The following is a 13489-nucleotide window of genomic DNA, read 5'->3' on the forward strand; positions in this document are numbered from 1 at the left end:
CTTCAGTGAGCATCAGTGCTTGCTGGTTAACCATTCACATCCCTACTTTCCATTTCACCTCATGGCAAAAATTTTACAGTGTGCGCTAGTTAGTGATGCCAACTTTCACTGATATCACCCAAACCAAAGTTGGATGATATCCAGTAGTACGCAATTGAGAGTTTTTGTTCCACTTGGTGGTATTAGCCCCTATAACTAAGATTGTAGGACGAGTGGTGAGAAAAATACCAAACAATAATGAGCTGAAAAGGACAGAGCCAGGACCCACTGTTTGGAAGTTTATTTCCAGAGGTGTATTTAAACTACTGATTAAAATGTTTATATAATTTAGTATGTAATTTAAAAAGGCTACTGAGGCTATTTTGGATATTAGAGGACTAGACATGGATAGAGTTACACAGGTGACTTTCATGCAGTGGCAGATACAAGTTTGCTCATGCCACTGAAGTAGGATCTTTCCCTTTCACTCATCACTTCAAAATGCAGAGGTCTTCTACAAAAATTGCATTCCGCTGAAGAGTGTGGTTTCAACTCCAGACCAACATCCTTCCATGTAGCCATCAGTTTCTCTGTCAGAGAAGAGGAAGACATTTTGGGGTTAAAATAAGCTTTCAGTACCTAGAATTCTTTCTAAACACTGAGTTCTGCACCTGAGATGAAAGTTAAAAAAAAAAGCCACCTGCTGGAAATGCCTGCCCCTTTTGCTTAGCAAAGAAAGCTGTGGTGGAAGCTCTTAAGTACGGACACTGGCTCACTTTCAAAGTTACAAGCTAGCCCACCACAGTCCATTGCTCTTATTCCATAATAAAAGTGCCTTTCTTCCCGTGAATCAGAGCACTGAAAGCCCTTCAGCATGCTCAAGAGGTAGGTGTTATCCAGTATTCTACTGTTTACTTACCTGAAATCATATTGTCCCTGGGTCACTAGAGTCTACTGACACAGACCATGGAAGCAACCCCCTACCCCGCGTCCAACTTGGATTAGTGCTCTACAAATAATATAGACAGCACTTTGAAGTTGTCGCTCAGGCTCTGAAGTCCACCCAGAGCACAGCAGCCAATCCACGGCACTCCCGGGGCCGGTGCTCACCGCGCGCCATGCGCCCGGGGCCGGCACCAGCACCATGCATGCGCCATGTGCCCAGGGCCAGGCCAGCCCCAAGCACTTGGCGGGCGCACACAAATGCCTCCACGGTCACCGTGTTGGGGACCACTGTTCTAAGGTGAGCTTTCCTAGCCGGGTCCAGCAAAGTGTAGATATCTTATTTTAATTAAATTAGCAATAAATGATAGATCTTCAGCATGAAGATTCTATAAAATGCTCTGGTGTTCTTGGCTCTGACAGTCCATTTACTCACCAAGGAAATAATTCATCATCTGAGGAGTGTGATGAGGTGTAGGAGCAATCCGCAGCAGCTCTTCTCCTCGTGGGACTGTGGGATAGTTTATTGCCTGGACGTAGATGCTGTGCTGACTCATCAGTCTGTCACAGATCTCAGTATTTTTAGCAGCATCTGCAACCTAGATTTACAAAATGGTCAAGTGCAAGGTAAGCAACGATGCAGTCGAATAAATAATCTCAAATAACTTTATGGGATTGAAAAGTTAAAAGCTACAGTTTGTGAAATAGTCCATTCTAAAAATGGACTATCCACAAAGCCCAACCCTCCCCATTTAATCATTTTGTCCTCCCTATACTTAGGGGCTACGTCTACACTGGCCCCTTTTCCGAAAGGGGCATGTTAATTTCAGAGATCGTAATAGGGAAATCTGCGGGGGATTTTAATATCCCCCGCAGCATTTAAATAAAAATGTCCGCCGCTTTTTTCCGGCTTTTAGAAAAGCCGGAAAAGAGCGTCTACACTGGCCCCAATCCTCCTGAAAAAGTGCCCTTTTCCGGAGGATCTTATTCCTACTTCAAAGGAAAAAAGCGGTGGACATTTTTATTTAAATGCCGCGGGGGATATTTAAATCCCCGCGGATTTCCCTATTACGATCTCTGAAATTAACATGCCCCTTCCGGAAAAGGGGCCAGTGTAGACGAGCCCAAGCAGAAAGGAATTTAACCCCCCCCCCGCCCACTTATTCTGGCCAGAGCACTTTAATGTATACACCTTTGTACACCTGAAGAAATTTACATTTACAATGTTCTACAGAGACCATGAAATGCTACACAGTAAGTTAACTGTAAATGGAATTTATTGTATTTGCCAATTTAATGTGTTGCCTACGCCCTGCTGCATAAAACAGCAAGGCTGTGTCTACTCTGGCGTGTTCTTGCGTGAAAACAGCCGCTCTTGCGCAAAAACATGCCGCCTGTCTATATTGGCTGCGCGTTCTTGCGCAAGTAAACTGATGTTGTATTGTAGAAAATCATGGCTTCTTGCGTGAGAACTCTGACGCTCCCTCATAAGAAGCAGCCTCTTGTGCAAGAGCTCTTCCAGAAGAGGCCAGTGTAGGAAGACAACATGAATTTCTTGTGCAAGAAGCCCCTATGGTTAAAATGGCCATCAGAGCTCTCTTGTGGAAGAGAGCGTCTACACTGGCATGGATGCTCTTGCGCAAAAGCACATGCCAGTGTAGACGCTCTCTTGTGGAAGAGTTCTTGCGCAAGAAGCTGCCAGTGTAGACGTAGCCCAAATTTTAGTCACTTAAGGAAAAATGACCACAGCTTCAGTCGACATCAGCCTACGTAAACCTAAAATAAACCCTGCACTTTAGCATATTGTGAAAGAATGTAAAATTAGCTTCAGGTATTTCCTGTAGTACAAAATAGTTGATTCTTGTGGAACATCTTTCCCTAAACTTGCATAGAGAAAAATACCGTAATCTTAAGTAGTTACCCTGATTGGAATGATGTGACTAGGACAGTGTACAACAGGGAGTCCAGCATCCATCAGCATTTGTCTCATGAGTTTAACATTGCGTTGGTGCTGGCGTCGAAGAACTTGGCCTTCTGTGCTCTTTAGAGTTCTGACAGATTCAAGAGCACCAGCTAACAGCATGGGTGGCAGAGATGTTGTGAAAATGAAGCCAGCAGCATAGGAACGTACGGTGTCTATTAAAGAACTTGTACTGGCAATGTAGCCGCCTACACAACCAAATGCTTTGCCTGAAAACAAAACAGTCAAGATTTACTCTGTCCTTTAGAAAAAGGCACTCCAAACCAGCATCTGACAACTGTATTTTTCTCTTGAAAGCAGAGATCATTCTGATTCAAACATTTCAGAGAAGTGGAATGACAGGTTTTGACATGACATACTTATCAGCAACAATTAGGTGTTTCCAATAATTAAGCACATCAATTAAGGGTCCTCAATTTTATTCTAGTACAGGTTGAACCTCTCTAGTATGGCACTCTCAGGACCTGACCAGTTCTGAACCAGAGAATTTTCCAGACCACAGGAGGTCAATATTGTCTAGCAGCATTGCCAACACTGCCACTTCTTATTGGGCTGCTAGAAGACATTTAGGGATAAATTAGAGCTAAACAGCACAGAACACAGAGCTAGAACTGGTGGCTGTAAACAAGCTATGGAACTGCAGGAAACATGGCCACACCGTTAAGGTCTGGCAAACTCAAATCATTCTGGACAATGGATGTTTCCAGATCAGAGAGTACTGGACTAGAAAGGTTCAACCTTTATTTACAAATTAATGGTAAATTAGTAAAGACAAGGTTAATCCACCTCACTCCACAAAAAAGTCGCACATGGTTATGAAGAAATTGTGTGACTGCTACTAGAACATTGCTTAAGACAAAAAAATGCAAACACCTATTGATTCCTGGAACAAAAGATTCTTGTACTGTAGTTTGATACCAAAGAAGAAAACTAAGTCCTGCCCAAACAAAATAAGTATTGGAGTAATAAAATATTTCAGTGAGTTTGAATAGTTGGACCATTATTTACACTCCACTACCTCAGATTTTTTTAATCCAGCAGGTTTACATGGGTAATCTATCCCTGATATAACTAAAAATAGCCAGAGCTCCTGTCTTCTAGTTGCATCTTTATTTGCTTTATGCAGTCTACTGGGCATGTACAGTAACACCATCTCAAGGTATAGTGTCCAACATTTAAAGGCCAAAACAAAGCGAAGTTAAACTGAAGCCTATGAACAGGATAGTGCAATATGCTCAAGTTTGAGAGCGGAACATCTTTTCACAGTTTCTAGAATTTGAACTGTTGGAGAACAGTCTGCATTACATCTAGAAGAATTTTATTGGTTTTCAGTTCTCGCCAAATCTCCTTACATAACACCCATCTCAGGTTTCTGGATTAGGAACATTCCACTTCACACAAAAGGAGAGTTAAGATCTAAATATAGAGCACTGCCCCACAATTTTCTCATACACAAATTCACTGTTGGTAAAATTACTCCAGTGGCATAGCTAGAACTCCTGTAACATTTCAGGTGGCATTTTTTAAATCAGCTTAAGTGACTTGGTACAAGTTTAAGGAACATGGGTGCCTAAAAAGTTAGCCTGAATGATTATTTTGAAAAATCACATCCTTCCATTCCTATGAACAAAGTAAGTTTACCAACTAGATTAGAGTTAATTTTATTCTTTCATCTTGTCTGCAATGTTGAGCTTTGCTGACATTTATCTAACAACTTAAAGGCAGTTTCATCTGAACTGGGTTGTACCCATGAAAATTCATGATACCATCTACATTTTGTCTGTCTAAGGTGCTGCAAGACTAAGTTTTTCCAGTTACAGACTAACGTGACTACCCTCTGAAACTTATGCATTTTTGTAATTGAAGGCCAGAAGATACACATACCAAGTGTTCCAGAGATTATGTCCATTTTACGCATGACTCCATCCCGATCGCCTATGCCACCACCTCGAGCTCCATATAGCCCAACAGCATGTACTTCGTCTACAAAAGTGATTGCCCCATGCTCATGAGCCACATCGCACAATTCTTCCAACGGACACACTGCACCTGAGATCAAAACAACAATTGCAATCAATTGCGAGTTCTTGCTTTTGATGGTATATATATTTTTCATAAGTTAATGTTACTGAAATATTTAAGTCACCTATTTAACAAAGGATGCTACCTTTTTAAAAACACTCACCATCCATAGAGTGAACAGTCTCAAATGCAACAATTTTGGGAGTAAATGGATCTGATTTTTTTAGTAGTTCTCGTAAGTGACTGACATCATTATGGCGAAATATGTGCTTGGGCACTCTGCTGTTCCGAATTCCTTGAATCATAGAGGCATGGTTTCCTGCATCTGAGTAAATCTCACAGCCTGGGGAGACAACCAAAAGTTACTAGTAGTTATGGCTGCACTGAAAGAACACAGGTGATTGTTCAGGTACCTAAAAATTACATAAATGGGATTGTGCTGATGAATTCATGTTCTGGCCCCCTGAAGAAAGATGCTATAGAAGTTTGTTAAATCAGTAATTTTACAATAGAATACCCAGCAAAATAGCTGTGGTTTCTGTTTTTGCTTGAGAGCTTCTGAAATATAAGATGTTCTCATGAATTCACATCTATAAATTTGCTTTACTGATGTAAGGCAAGTAAACATCTAATCCCAAAACAAATATACTTTAAATGTAATTTTATATTTGGGAGTTACGGGGGTATCAATTGTAGACATTTCTGTAACAGCAGACACAGGATTGGAAAGAGCCAGTTTACCAGTAACTATATCCTGGATCATAAAGGGGGGGGGGGGGCGGGTGGAAGTCTCACATGCAGCTACTTGGGATGGGGGAAAACATCTTTTCAGAAGCAAAGCAAGACTCTAGAAACAGCAAGGAACTACAGCAACTGGGCAGGGAGACCTCTGGGGCGGGGAGGGAGGAAAAGGGACTGTCATTTGCTGGGCCCCATGAGACATCAGCAGGTTGTCTCATGTCAGTCTCCCTCAATTCCTCCTCACCAGTTTCCTTTCTTTGTACTCCTTTCCATTCTTCCCTGCCCTTTAGAGTTTCCTCACTTTTATATGGAGAGAATAAATGGAATGGAGGAGATGTCCCCATCATCACTTTGGACACTGCTCATAGATTCTACCCTTGCTTTATTCTACTGTAAGTTCATCAGCCTGCACCTATCAGGAACAATTCCCCAAATCCTGATCAGGCTGTTTAGATGTTACCACAATAGAAGTGAGCAAAGATTTTTTTTTTTTTTTAAAGTAGTGAGATTTAGTGACCAAAAGTGTTCAGAATCTCAGCTATCACCCAAAAGGTTTGTTTTCAATGGCATTTAGGGTATTTTATTTGCGGGGAATGTAGTCTAGTATGCAGTACCATCAGACCTCACCTGGCAACATTTTAGCTAATGTGAAAAGCGTGGAATCATTAGCTACAAAGCAGGACGAGAACAATAATGCTGCATCTTTTCCATGGAGATCAGCCAACTCTTGCTCCAAATCAACATGAAATTTACTTGTTCCAGAAATATTTCTGGTGCCTCCTGCTCCAGCACCATGTTGTTTCAATGTGTCCCTTTAAGAAAAGTTCAAAAGGAAGCAGCATTAATAAATACTATTTGACTTGGCTGCATATGAACAAAGAAAAGGGACGCTCTTCTAGGACAGACCACCATTCTTTAACTTACTTAAAAGCATTAGGGCTTAAAGAGAAATGGGCACAAGAGGGTACAACTACATGGTGTTTGAATAAGGATTTTAGAAACCAAAACTAAATTTCACAAGAAACTTATTGGGCTTAGACCTAGTGCAATTTACTAGCTGTGCTCCCTACAAAAGCCATAGGAAGGCTCCATTAACTTACACGGAGCCATTTATCTTTAACAGGTATTGAGAATCACAGTATTGCATCCAGCATTTGTCCACAACCTCCCCCCCCGACCCCAACATGTAACCAAATACAGACAGGAGGAATATCAGGGGTTCACTAATTAGCATTGCAGCACTAGAGCCAATTGTATTTTAAGCTGTTTTGATAGTATCCAAACATGTGATAAGGGAGCAAATCGCAAGATGTTAAGAAAGGATATACTTTAAACAGCAGAAGGAATCTAATTATTTGAAGTAAATTATTCTCAAAACCATGAAGTTCAATTCTCTCCTCCCCCCACCCCCCAAAAAGACTAACCAGTTGTAGGAAGGTAGTTTTGTCTAGTTCCCTACACATCACTGTATACCTTGCAGTTACCAAACATTTTACTTTAAATTAAATTCTAGAACTACTTACATAACAGCTCCACACACCCGCGGATGGCGACTCATCCCTAGGTAATCATTGCTGCACCATACAGACACTTCTTTTTTGCTGATAAGGGAATCAGAGTAGTCATCTGCCATGGGAAAGATCTGTGCCCTTCGATTCACAGTTTTGAATACACGGTATGTATGATCCTTTTTTTTCTCATCAATTTTTTTCTCAAAGAACTGGTCATATTGGAAAGTAGAAACAGCTAGAAGAGGAGAGAGGCTATTAAACATAAGAACTAACAGTTTTGAATATCAAAACATCTGTCTGCTGCTGGTACTGCAAAAATGGATTTAGCAGACATAATAGATTCAAATATATTTTGCTAGCCAAATGAGAAGGATTCTTACATTTTGGCAAGTTATCCTGAAGCAGATGAGACACTCTTTCTGGCTTCTGCTTTAACATAATATCCTGGAACTTTTTCAGCAAGCCATTCTGCTCTTCTCCAGAAGTCTTGATGTTTATCATGGTGGGATTCACTGGCGTTTTAGTGAACTCTGTACATTTGAGATGTTACAAAGAAATCCAGTGAGTTAAGTTAGTTTCACAACATCTTATATAAAAAGATTGTATGCCAAGAAAAGTTATGAATTCACTATCTTACATTTTTTAATAAAACAATCATAGTTGAGACAAGAGCAGAGCACAAAGACTCAAGCTGAAGAGAATGCACTGTATACTCTCTTCAGATCTTGTGAAATCAGAACTTGTCTAACAAACATTTGAGGTCCAATTAAAAAGTGCCTGGGACCAATTCAGTTGACCTAAGAATTTGGTAGGTAGGCTAATACAACTAAAACACATACTTGGTTCTAAGTAAAAATGTTTCCCTGCTGTTCCAAGCTTTGGATCATTGTTACTACGGCTTGCAGCAGACTGGAAAAGCTGGAGTGAATGGGTAAGGAACAAACTGATTTCTTCCAGAGGAAGCAGCGAGACTTTATAGGTATTGGTGAAAGAAAAGACTTTAACACTGAGTTTTGACAAAACTCAGTTAATCTGAAAATAACATTCTGTTTATGGTATGGACAGTTATTTGTACATGTGCTATGTGAGCCCAATCTCTGATCAGGGCCATTAGGCACTACCAAAGTATTAAGAAAAAATGGTCCAGGGTGGAAGGGAGGCTGATTCTATTCAATTGCTACTTGTCTCTAGTGTCCTGTTTTATGCTTTCCAGTCTAGCTGCTTAATTCTTTGAAAATGCTAATGTGTTCTATATACTGGTAAGACTTTCTGGTAACAACATTGAATTTTTATAAACAATAGCAAGAGCTATTCTTTCAAGCTAACTGACAAAGAATGCTATAGCTTGACAGGTTTTGCAACTAGAACATAGTCTCACTAAAAGCAGCTACAAAAAACATGTAGACAAACAGTTGGTATAAAGAAAGATTACACAAACTGGCTGCATCTAGACTGGCATGATTTTGCGGAAATACTTTTAACGGAAAAGTTTTTCTGTTAAAAGTATTTCTGCAAAAGCGCGTCTAGATTTTGTGCAAAAGCATCCGTGGCCAGTCTAGACGTGATTTTGCACAAGAAAGCCCCGATCGCCATTTTAGCCATTGGGGCTTTTTTGCGCAAAACAGTTCTTTCCTGTCTACACTGGCCCTCTTGCGCAATTATTCTTTTGCAAGAAGGCTTTTTCCCCCGAGCGGGAGTGTGAAAGCATTTGCGCAAGAAGCACTGATTTTGTACATTACAAAGTCAGTGCTCTTGCGCAAATTCAAGTGGCCAGTGTAGACAGCTGGCAAGTTTTTGCCTGCTTTTGCGCAAAATCTTGCCAGTCTAGACGCACCCTCTGAGTATTACAAACAGCACTACATGTGCACATTAAAATTCTTATATTCTACAATGAAGACTTTTTGTTGCAGTGTCCTATGGCCTTCCCTCTGGCCTATAAGATAACTATTGTCAGACTTAGGTTTTATCTCCAGGTATTACAAGAGGCTATATTTCATTGTTTATTGCAGCATACGTAAAAACATACCTTTCCTTACAGCCTGCATTTCATGCACATCCTCTTGGAGTTCTAGGCTGGCTTTGCAGAAAACATTACTATTCCTAGGGTTCATCTGAGCTGCCAGGAAAGGGCATTTAGTGGCAGAGCTCTGGTTAGTGTTCTGGCTAGTAACAGCAGGCGGATGGCCAGTAGGGAGCTGGGATCCATTGGTTTTCTCAGGGGACACATCTTTGGAATTTTTGGCCTCTTAGATAGGAGAAACAAAATAATGGTTAAAAACCAAGAACTGAGGTGACTGGATTGCCTAAAAACAAAAACTCTGACAACTGACGCTAAACCACAAGCTATTCAGAATTGTGCAACTGAACCATCTATACTTGTGTAATCACAAAATATGAAGTGTCAATATCTGATTAGCATTTAAACTCAAGTTTTCTTGAAGTGTTCAGCATTATTGCCTCTTCCCCCTATGTGGAACCAGTATGCTTTGTGTAGGAGTTTAATTTCAACTTCAAACTTTTTCCAGCTGCCCCGTCTCTATTATTTATTATTATAAATTCTCATCCAGGGTCAATAACAGCCATAAATCATAAGCTGATAACTCCACTGACCTGGATTTGTACCAGTTACATAGTTATGGTCAGCAGACCTTTGCTCTCAGACACTGCTCTAGTTTGCAGAGTATGAACGTTAGTTTTAAGATAATCCAATTGATTTCTTTGCAAGTATTTGTTAAATTGATAAGCAACACGTGTTAAGAGAAGATTGAACACAACACTTAGAAGTAAACTGGTTCAGGCAGTTACAATTGCCAGACGTTTCCTTCTGGCTGGGCAGTTCCCAGGGTGCTTAAAGTTCTTCCTTTTCTACTTAAGCAGGAAGCTTTTATTACATAAGTCAAAGGTTGTTATTGTGAAAAACTACTGAATAAAAATGGCACCCTGCAAATGTTACAGAACAAGTAACCCTATCATCATTAAATGCACGTTAAAAGGATGGAATATTATATAATAATGTACCTAGGATGCAAATTAGCTATCAAGAGCTGATTATATCCATTTAATGTTGCCCTGTAATAATTTAATGTATGCTTAGCAAATGCCCCAGGGACCCAATTCATTTTTATCTTATTGCATACCTTTTCACCGTTGCTTCACAGTAAGATAGCAATGTTATAGCATACTCTGCATTCCTAGTTTTTGGAAGGTGGTGTGTTTTTCAAACAGCTAGGTTCCACCTCCCACAATTTCCCTTTCGGTTGTTCAGTGTGCATTACATACCGTAGCTGTTTTCATTTACACTTCTATTGCATTAGAAGACACACAAGATTTGGATGAATTACAAAATCCAAAAGTCAGAATTCCAAACTCATAACCCTATTCCAAGTGCAACACTGAATCGTACAGGATTAAGTAGTTTTCTTTCAAAGAAAAGTTTAACAAACCAGACAGACCAGTCTTTAAAAACAAACAAAAAATCCCAACACACCCTGAAGCATTTGAATGAGTATATAAGCAATACAGAGTAAGGAAAACAGTGAGATATTTACTGGTAAACTTTTTTGGGTTTTCATGCCACTCATTGAGAGAGCAAAATCAGGGGCAATTTAGAGGTTCTAACCTCTCCTAGCCCTATAAATGAAAGGAAAATGTTGGGAGCTAGTATTAAACAATCTAAAAAGCCTTATGGTGAGGAAGCTTTATTTTACCATAATTTTAAGCACCTGAAAGACAAAATTGACACTGACTGTCATTAGGCGGAGTTGTTTCTTCGGCCTGTTGGCAGTGAGCAACTGAAGTACCCAGGGCACGGGAAGCAGGCTTAGTCCCAACCTCCATCATTTTAGGGCAGCTCTGAGCGTAAAAGAGCAGCGACTTGCCAGCCTTCTGCAGAAAAGCCTGGGATACCCGTGACAGGAACGGGCAGCGGCGAACAACAGTTTCCATTTTCGGGTGTTTGGATCCTGTAGCAAGATGCAGAAACGGCAACAGCGTTAGATAATGTCTTACCTACAAGACTGCCAGGTTGCATAACACACACAACAATCAAGCCCCCGCGGGGGGAAAGCCGCGCAGTGGCAGCCCCGCGGTGCGATGAATGAAGCAGAGACCCAGGGAGCGATCAGAACCAGGGTGGGCGATGAGGGGGCTGCGCTCCAGGCTGCCCACAGGAAGGGGCGGGAGGGGGCGCGTTTAAAGGGGCAGCTGCAGGGAACGGACTGACCGGGAGGTTACTGCGATGGGCGGGCTCAAGCATCCCCCCCCCCCCATTTACTTGGTGCTCGCACCCGGGGCCGGCCCCGCGCGGGGGGGGGGAGGGTGCCCGGCAACGCCGAGGGGCAAACGGGGTTTCCCAATGTCGGGGGGGGGGGCAGCGAGACCCCTCCCCGGTTTCAGCGGGGCGGGTCCCCGGGCGGGGGGCCCGAGCGCTGCGGACCGGAGCCGGCAGTCGGAGAACCCGCCTCCCTGCCCTGCCCGGGCGAGCCGCGGCCGGAGCGCTTCCCCCCCAGCCCGGGGTCCCACTCGCCTCGCCCGCTTGTCCGGCTGCTCCTGAGTCCCTCCGCGAGCGCCTCAGGCCACCGCTCCCTATATAACCGCTCCGCGCAGGCGCACAACAGGACGACTGCCCGCTGTCCCCCTGCCCGGACACACAGCGGGAGCGCACGCGCGTCGACGCCTACCTACGCTATGACGCTCGCGCGAGCCCCCTCGCCCCGCCCCCCTCCCCCGGCCTGCGCGCTCGGGGGGCGGGGCCAAGTGACGCAGCGCCGGCTGGGGGCGGGGCAGACCGAGGGAACGGAAGGCGCCTCGCGCCTGCCCAGGAATGGGGCTGAGGAGAAAGGTCCCGCTGCGGGCGCCTCGCCCCGGGCCGGCTGGAGCAACACGAGCCCCTGGCGCGGCAGGGCCTGGCTCGGGAGCCCGCAGGCCCCTTCCTGCCATGCCCCGGCCCGCCCTGCGGCCTCGGGACTCAGCCTTTGCCTGGCAGCGGGGCGGGGCGTCATACAGGCAGCTCCCTGCTGAGAACGGGTCTGGGAATCGCCCCCCCGGCCGCCTAGGGCCCCGCTGCCCCCTTCCCGGGGCATGTTTGGGGGAGAGGCTGGGCTCAGGGCCCGCTTTACTTAGGGTACGTCTGGAGGACAGGCTCTGGGAGCGTCTAGACTACCCCCCGCTGCGACAGAGCAAGCTCTTTGCCGCCCGCACAGTGTGGATGCACAGGACAGTGTAGCTGCTCGAACGCCTTCTGTCGCCAGACCTCCCTGCGCAACAGGCGTTATTCCTCGTAGAATGGGGTTTCCTGCCGAGTTATGTCGACGGGACTGGGCGGTAGTGTAGCGACAGGTATAGTTTTGTCGACAGAAGTCCACATTTGTTGACAAAACCCTGTAGTCTACACACACCCTAACTGCGAAAGGGAGACAGCTCTGTGAGCATGGACAGTGCAAGCGCTGCTGCTGGTCACTAAAGGGTTTGGAATTTCAGGGTGAAAGATGTTGGGGACAGATACTTGTCTTCTCCCACCAAACTATCCCATCAGCCACGTGTAGATCTAAGATTGGACAGCAAGACACACAGGTGGAATATGGCACCTGACCCTACTGCCAGGTAGGACCATGTACTGGAGGGTAGGACCATGTACTTCTATTAAGTCCAGATCACAGATGCAGGAAGAGTGGGAAGCTGTCTATTTGTTGAAGATTAGTTATAGAAATGTAGCTGTGTTAGTCCTGTTTCTTGTTTCAGCTACATCAGACTATGTAGCACTTTAAAGACTAACAAGATGGTTTATTAGGTGATGAGCTTTCATGGGCCAGACCTACAAAAGCTCATCACCTAATAAACCATCTTGTTAGTCTTTAAAGTGCTACATAGTCCTGTTTTTTGTTTGTTGAAGGATTGTTATCCTTGCTTGTACTGTTACTTCTCGTGTCCTTCCATCCCTAGTGCAAGACACTGCCGTACTTATTACATGTAGGGATTTTAAGTCCTTTGATTTTTTTTTAAAAAAGCACCAGAGCCATGCCAAATACTATTTACTTCTGCTGTGACACTCCTCCCAGTCCTCAAATATGAGATTTTCATTTTGAATTATGCTTCAGGAAAAATAGCATTTATCATGAATACCCGGATCTTTATTGTTTACCTCATTCACATTACAGCTAATGTAAGCAAGACTTTGGTTTGTTCAAACATTGATACTTACTGTTAAACTCTGATGCTAACACTAAAAACAAGCAGCTCTGTACCATTGTGTTAGGGTGTGGAGCAGGAAAGGGGTGGGGAATTCATAGACACCATTGAAACAAATGACAGCAGC

The 13489-nt window shown here is 43.5% G+C and overlaps 1 protein-coding gene across 3 annotated transcripts; it reads right to left on the reverse strand.

The window, feature by feature from the left end:
• Positions 1-265: 265 nt before the first annotated feature.
• ALAS1 (5'-aminolevulinate synthase 1) lies at positions 266-11853 on the reverse strand. 3 transcript variants are annotated; one of them, XM_075939435.2, is made up of 11 exons: positions 11702-11853; positions 10923-11138; positions 9203-9421; positions 7557-7706; positions 7189-7411; positions 6293-6477; positions 5088-5267; positions 4787-4951; positions 2843-3111; positions 1358-1520; positions 266-569 (listed from the first exon to the last, which is right to left on the reverse strand). In XM_075939435.2, the coding sequence occupies exons 2-11, from the start codon at positions 11119-11121 to the stop codon at positions 409-411; spliced, it is 1914 nt and encodes a 637-aa protein (XP_075795550.1). In that variant the 5' UTR covers positions 11122-11138; positions 11702-11853; the 3' UTR covers positions 266-408. The 3 variants fall into 3 exon arrangements, with proteins under 3 accessions (XP_075795550.1, XP_075795549.1, XP_089637185.1); XM_075939434.2 differs by having other exon boundaries at positions 10899-11138; XM_089781059.1 differs by lacking the exon at positions 11702-11853 and having other exon boundaries at positions 10899-11138.
• Between the last annotated feature and the right edge of the window lie 1636 nt (positions 11854-13489).

This window comes from Pelodiscus sinensis, chromosome 11 (assembly GCF_052426305.1).
Source record: "Pelodiscus sinensis isolate ZL-2025 chromosome 11, ASM5242630v1, whole genome shotgun sequence".
NCBI classification, from domain to species: Eukaryota; Metazoa; Chordata; order Testudines; family Trionychidae; genus Pelodiscus; species Pelodiscus sinensis.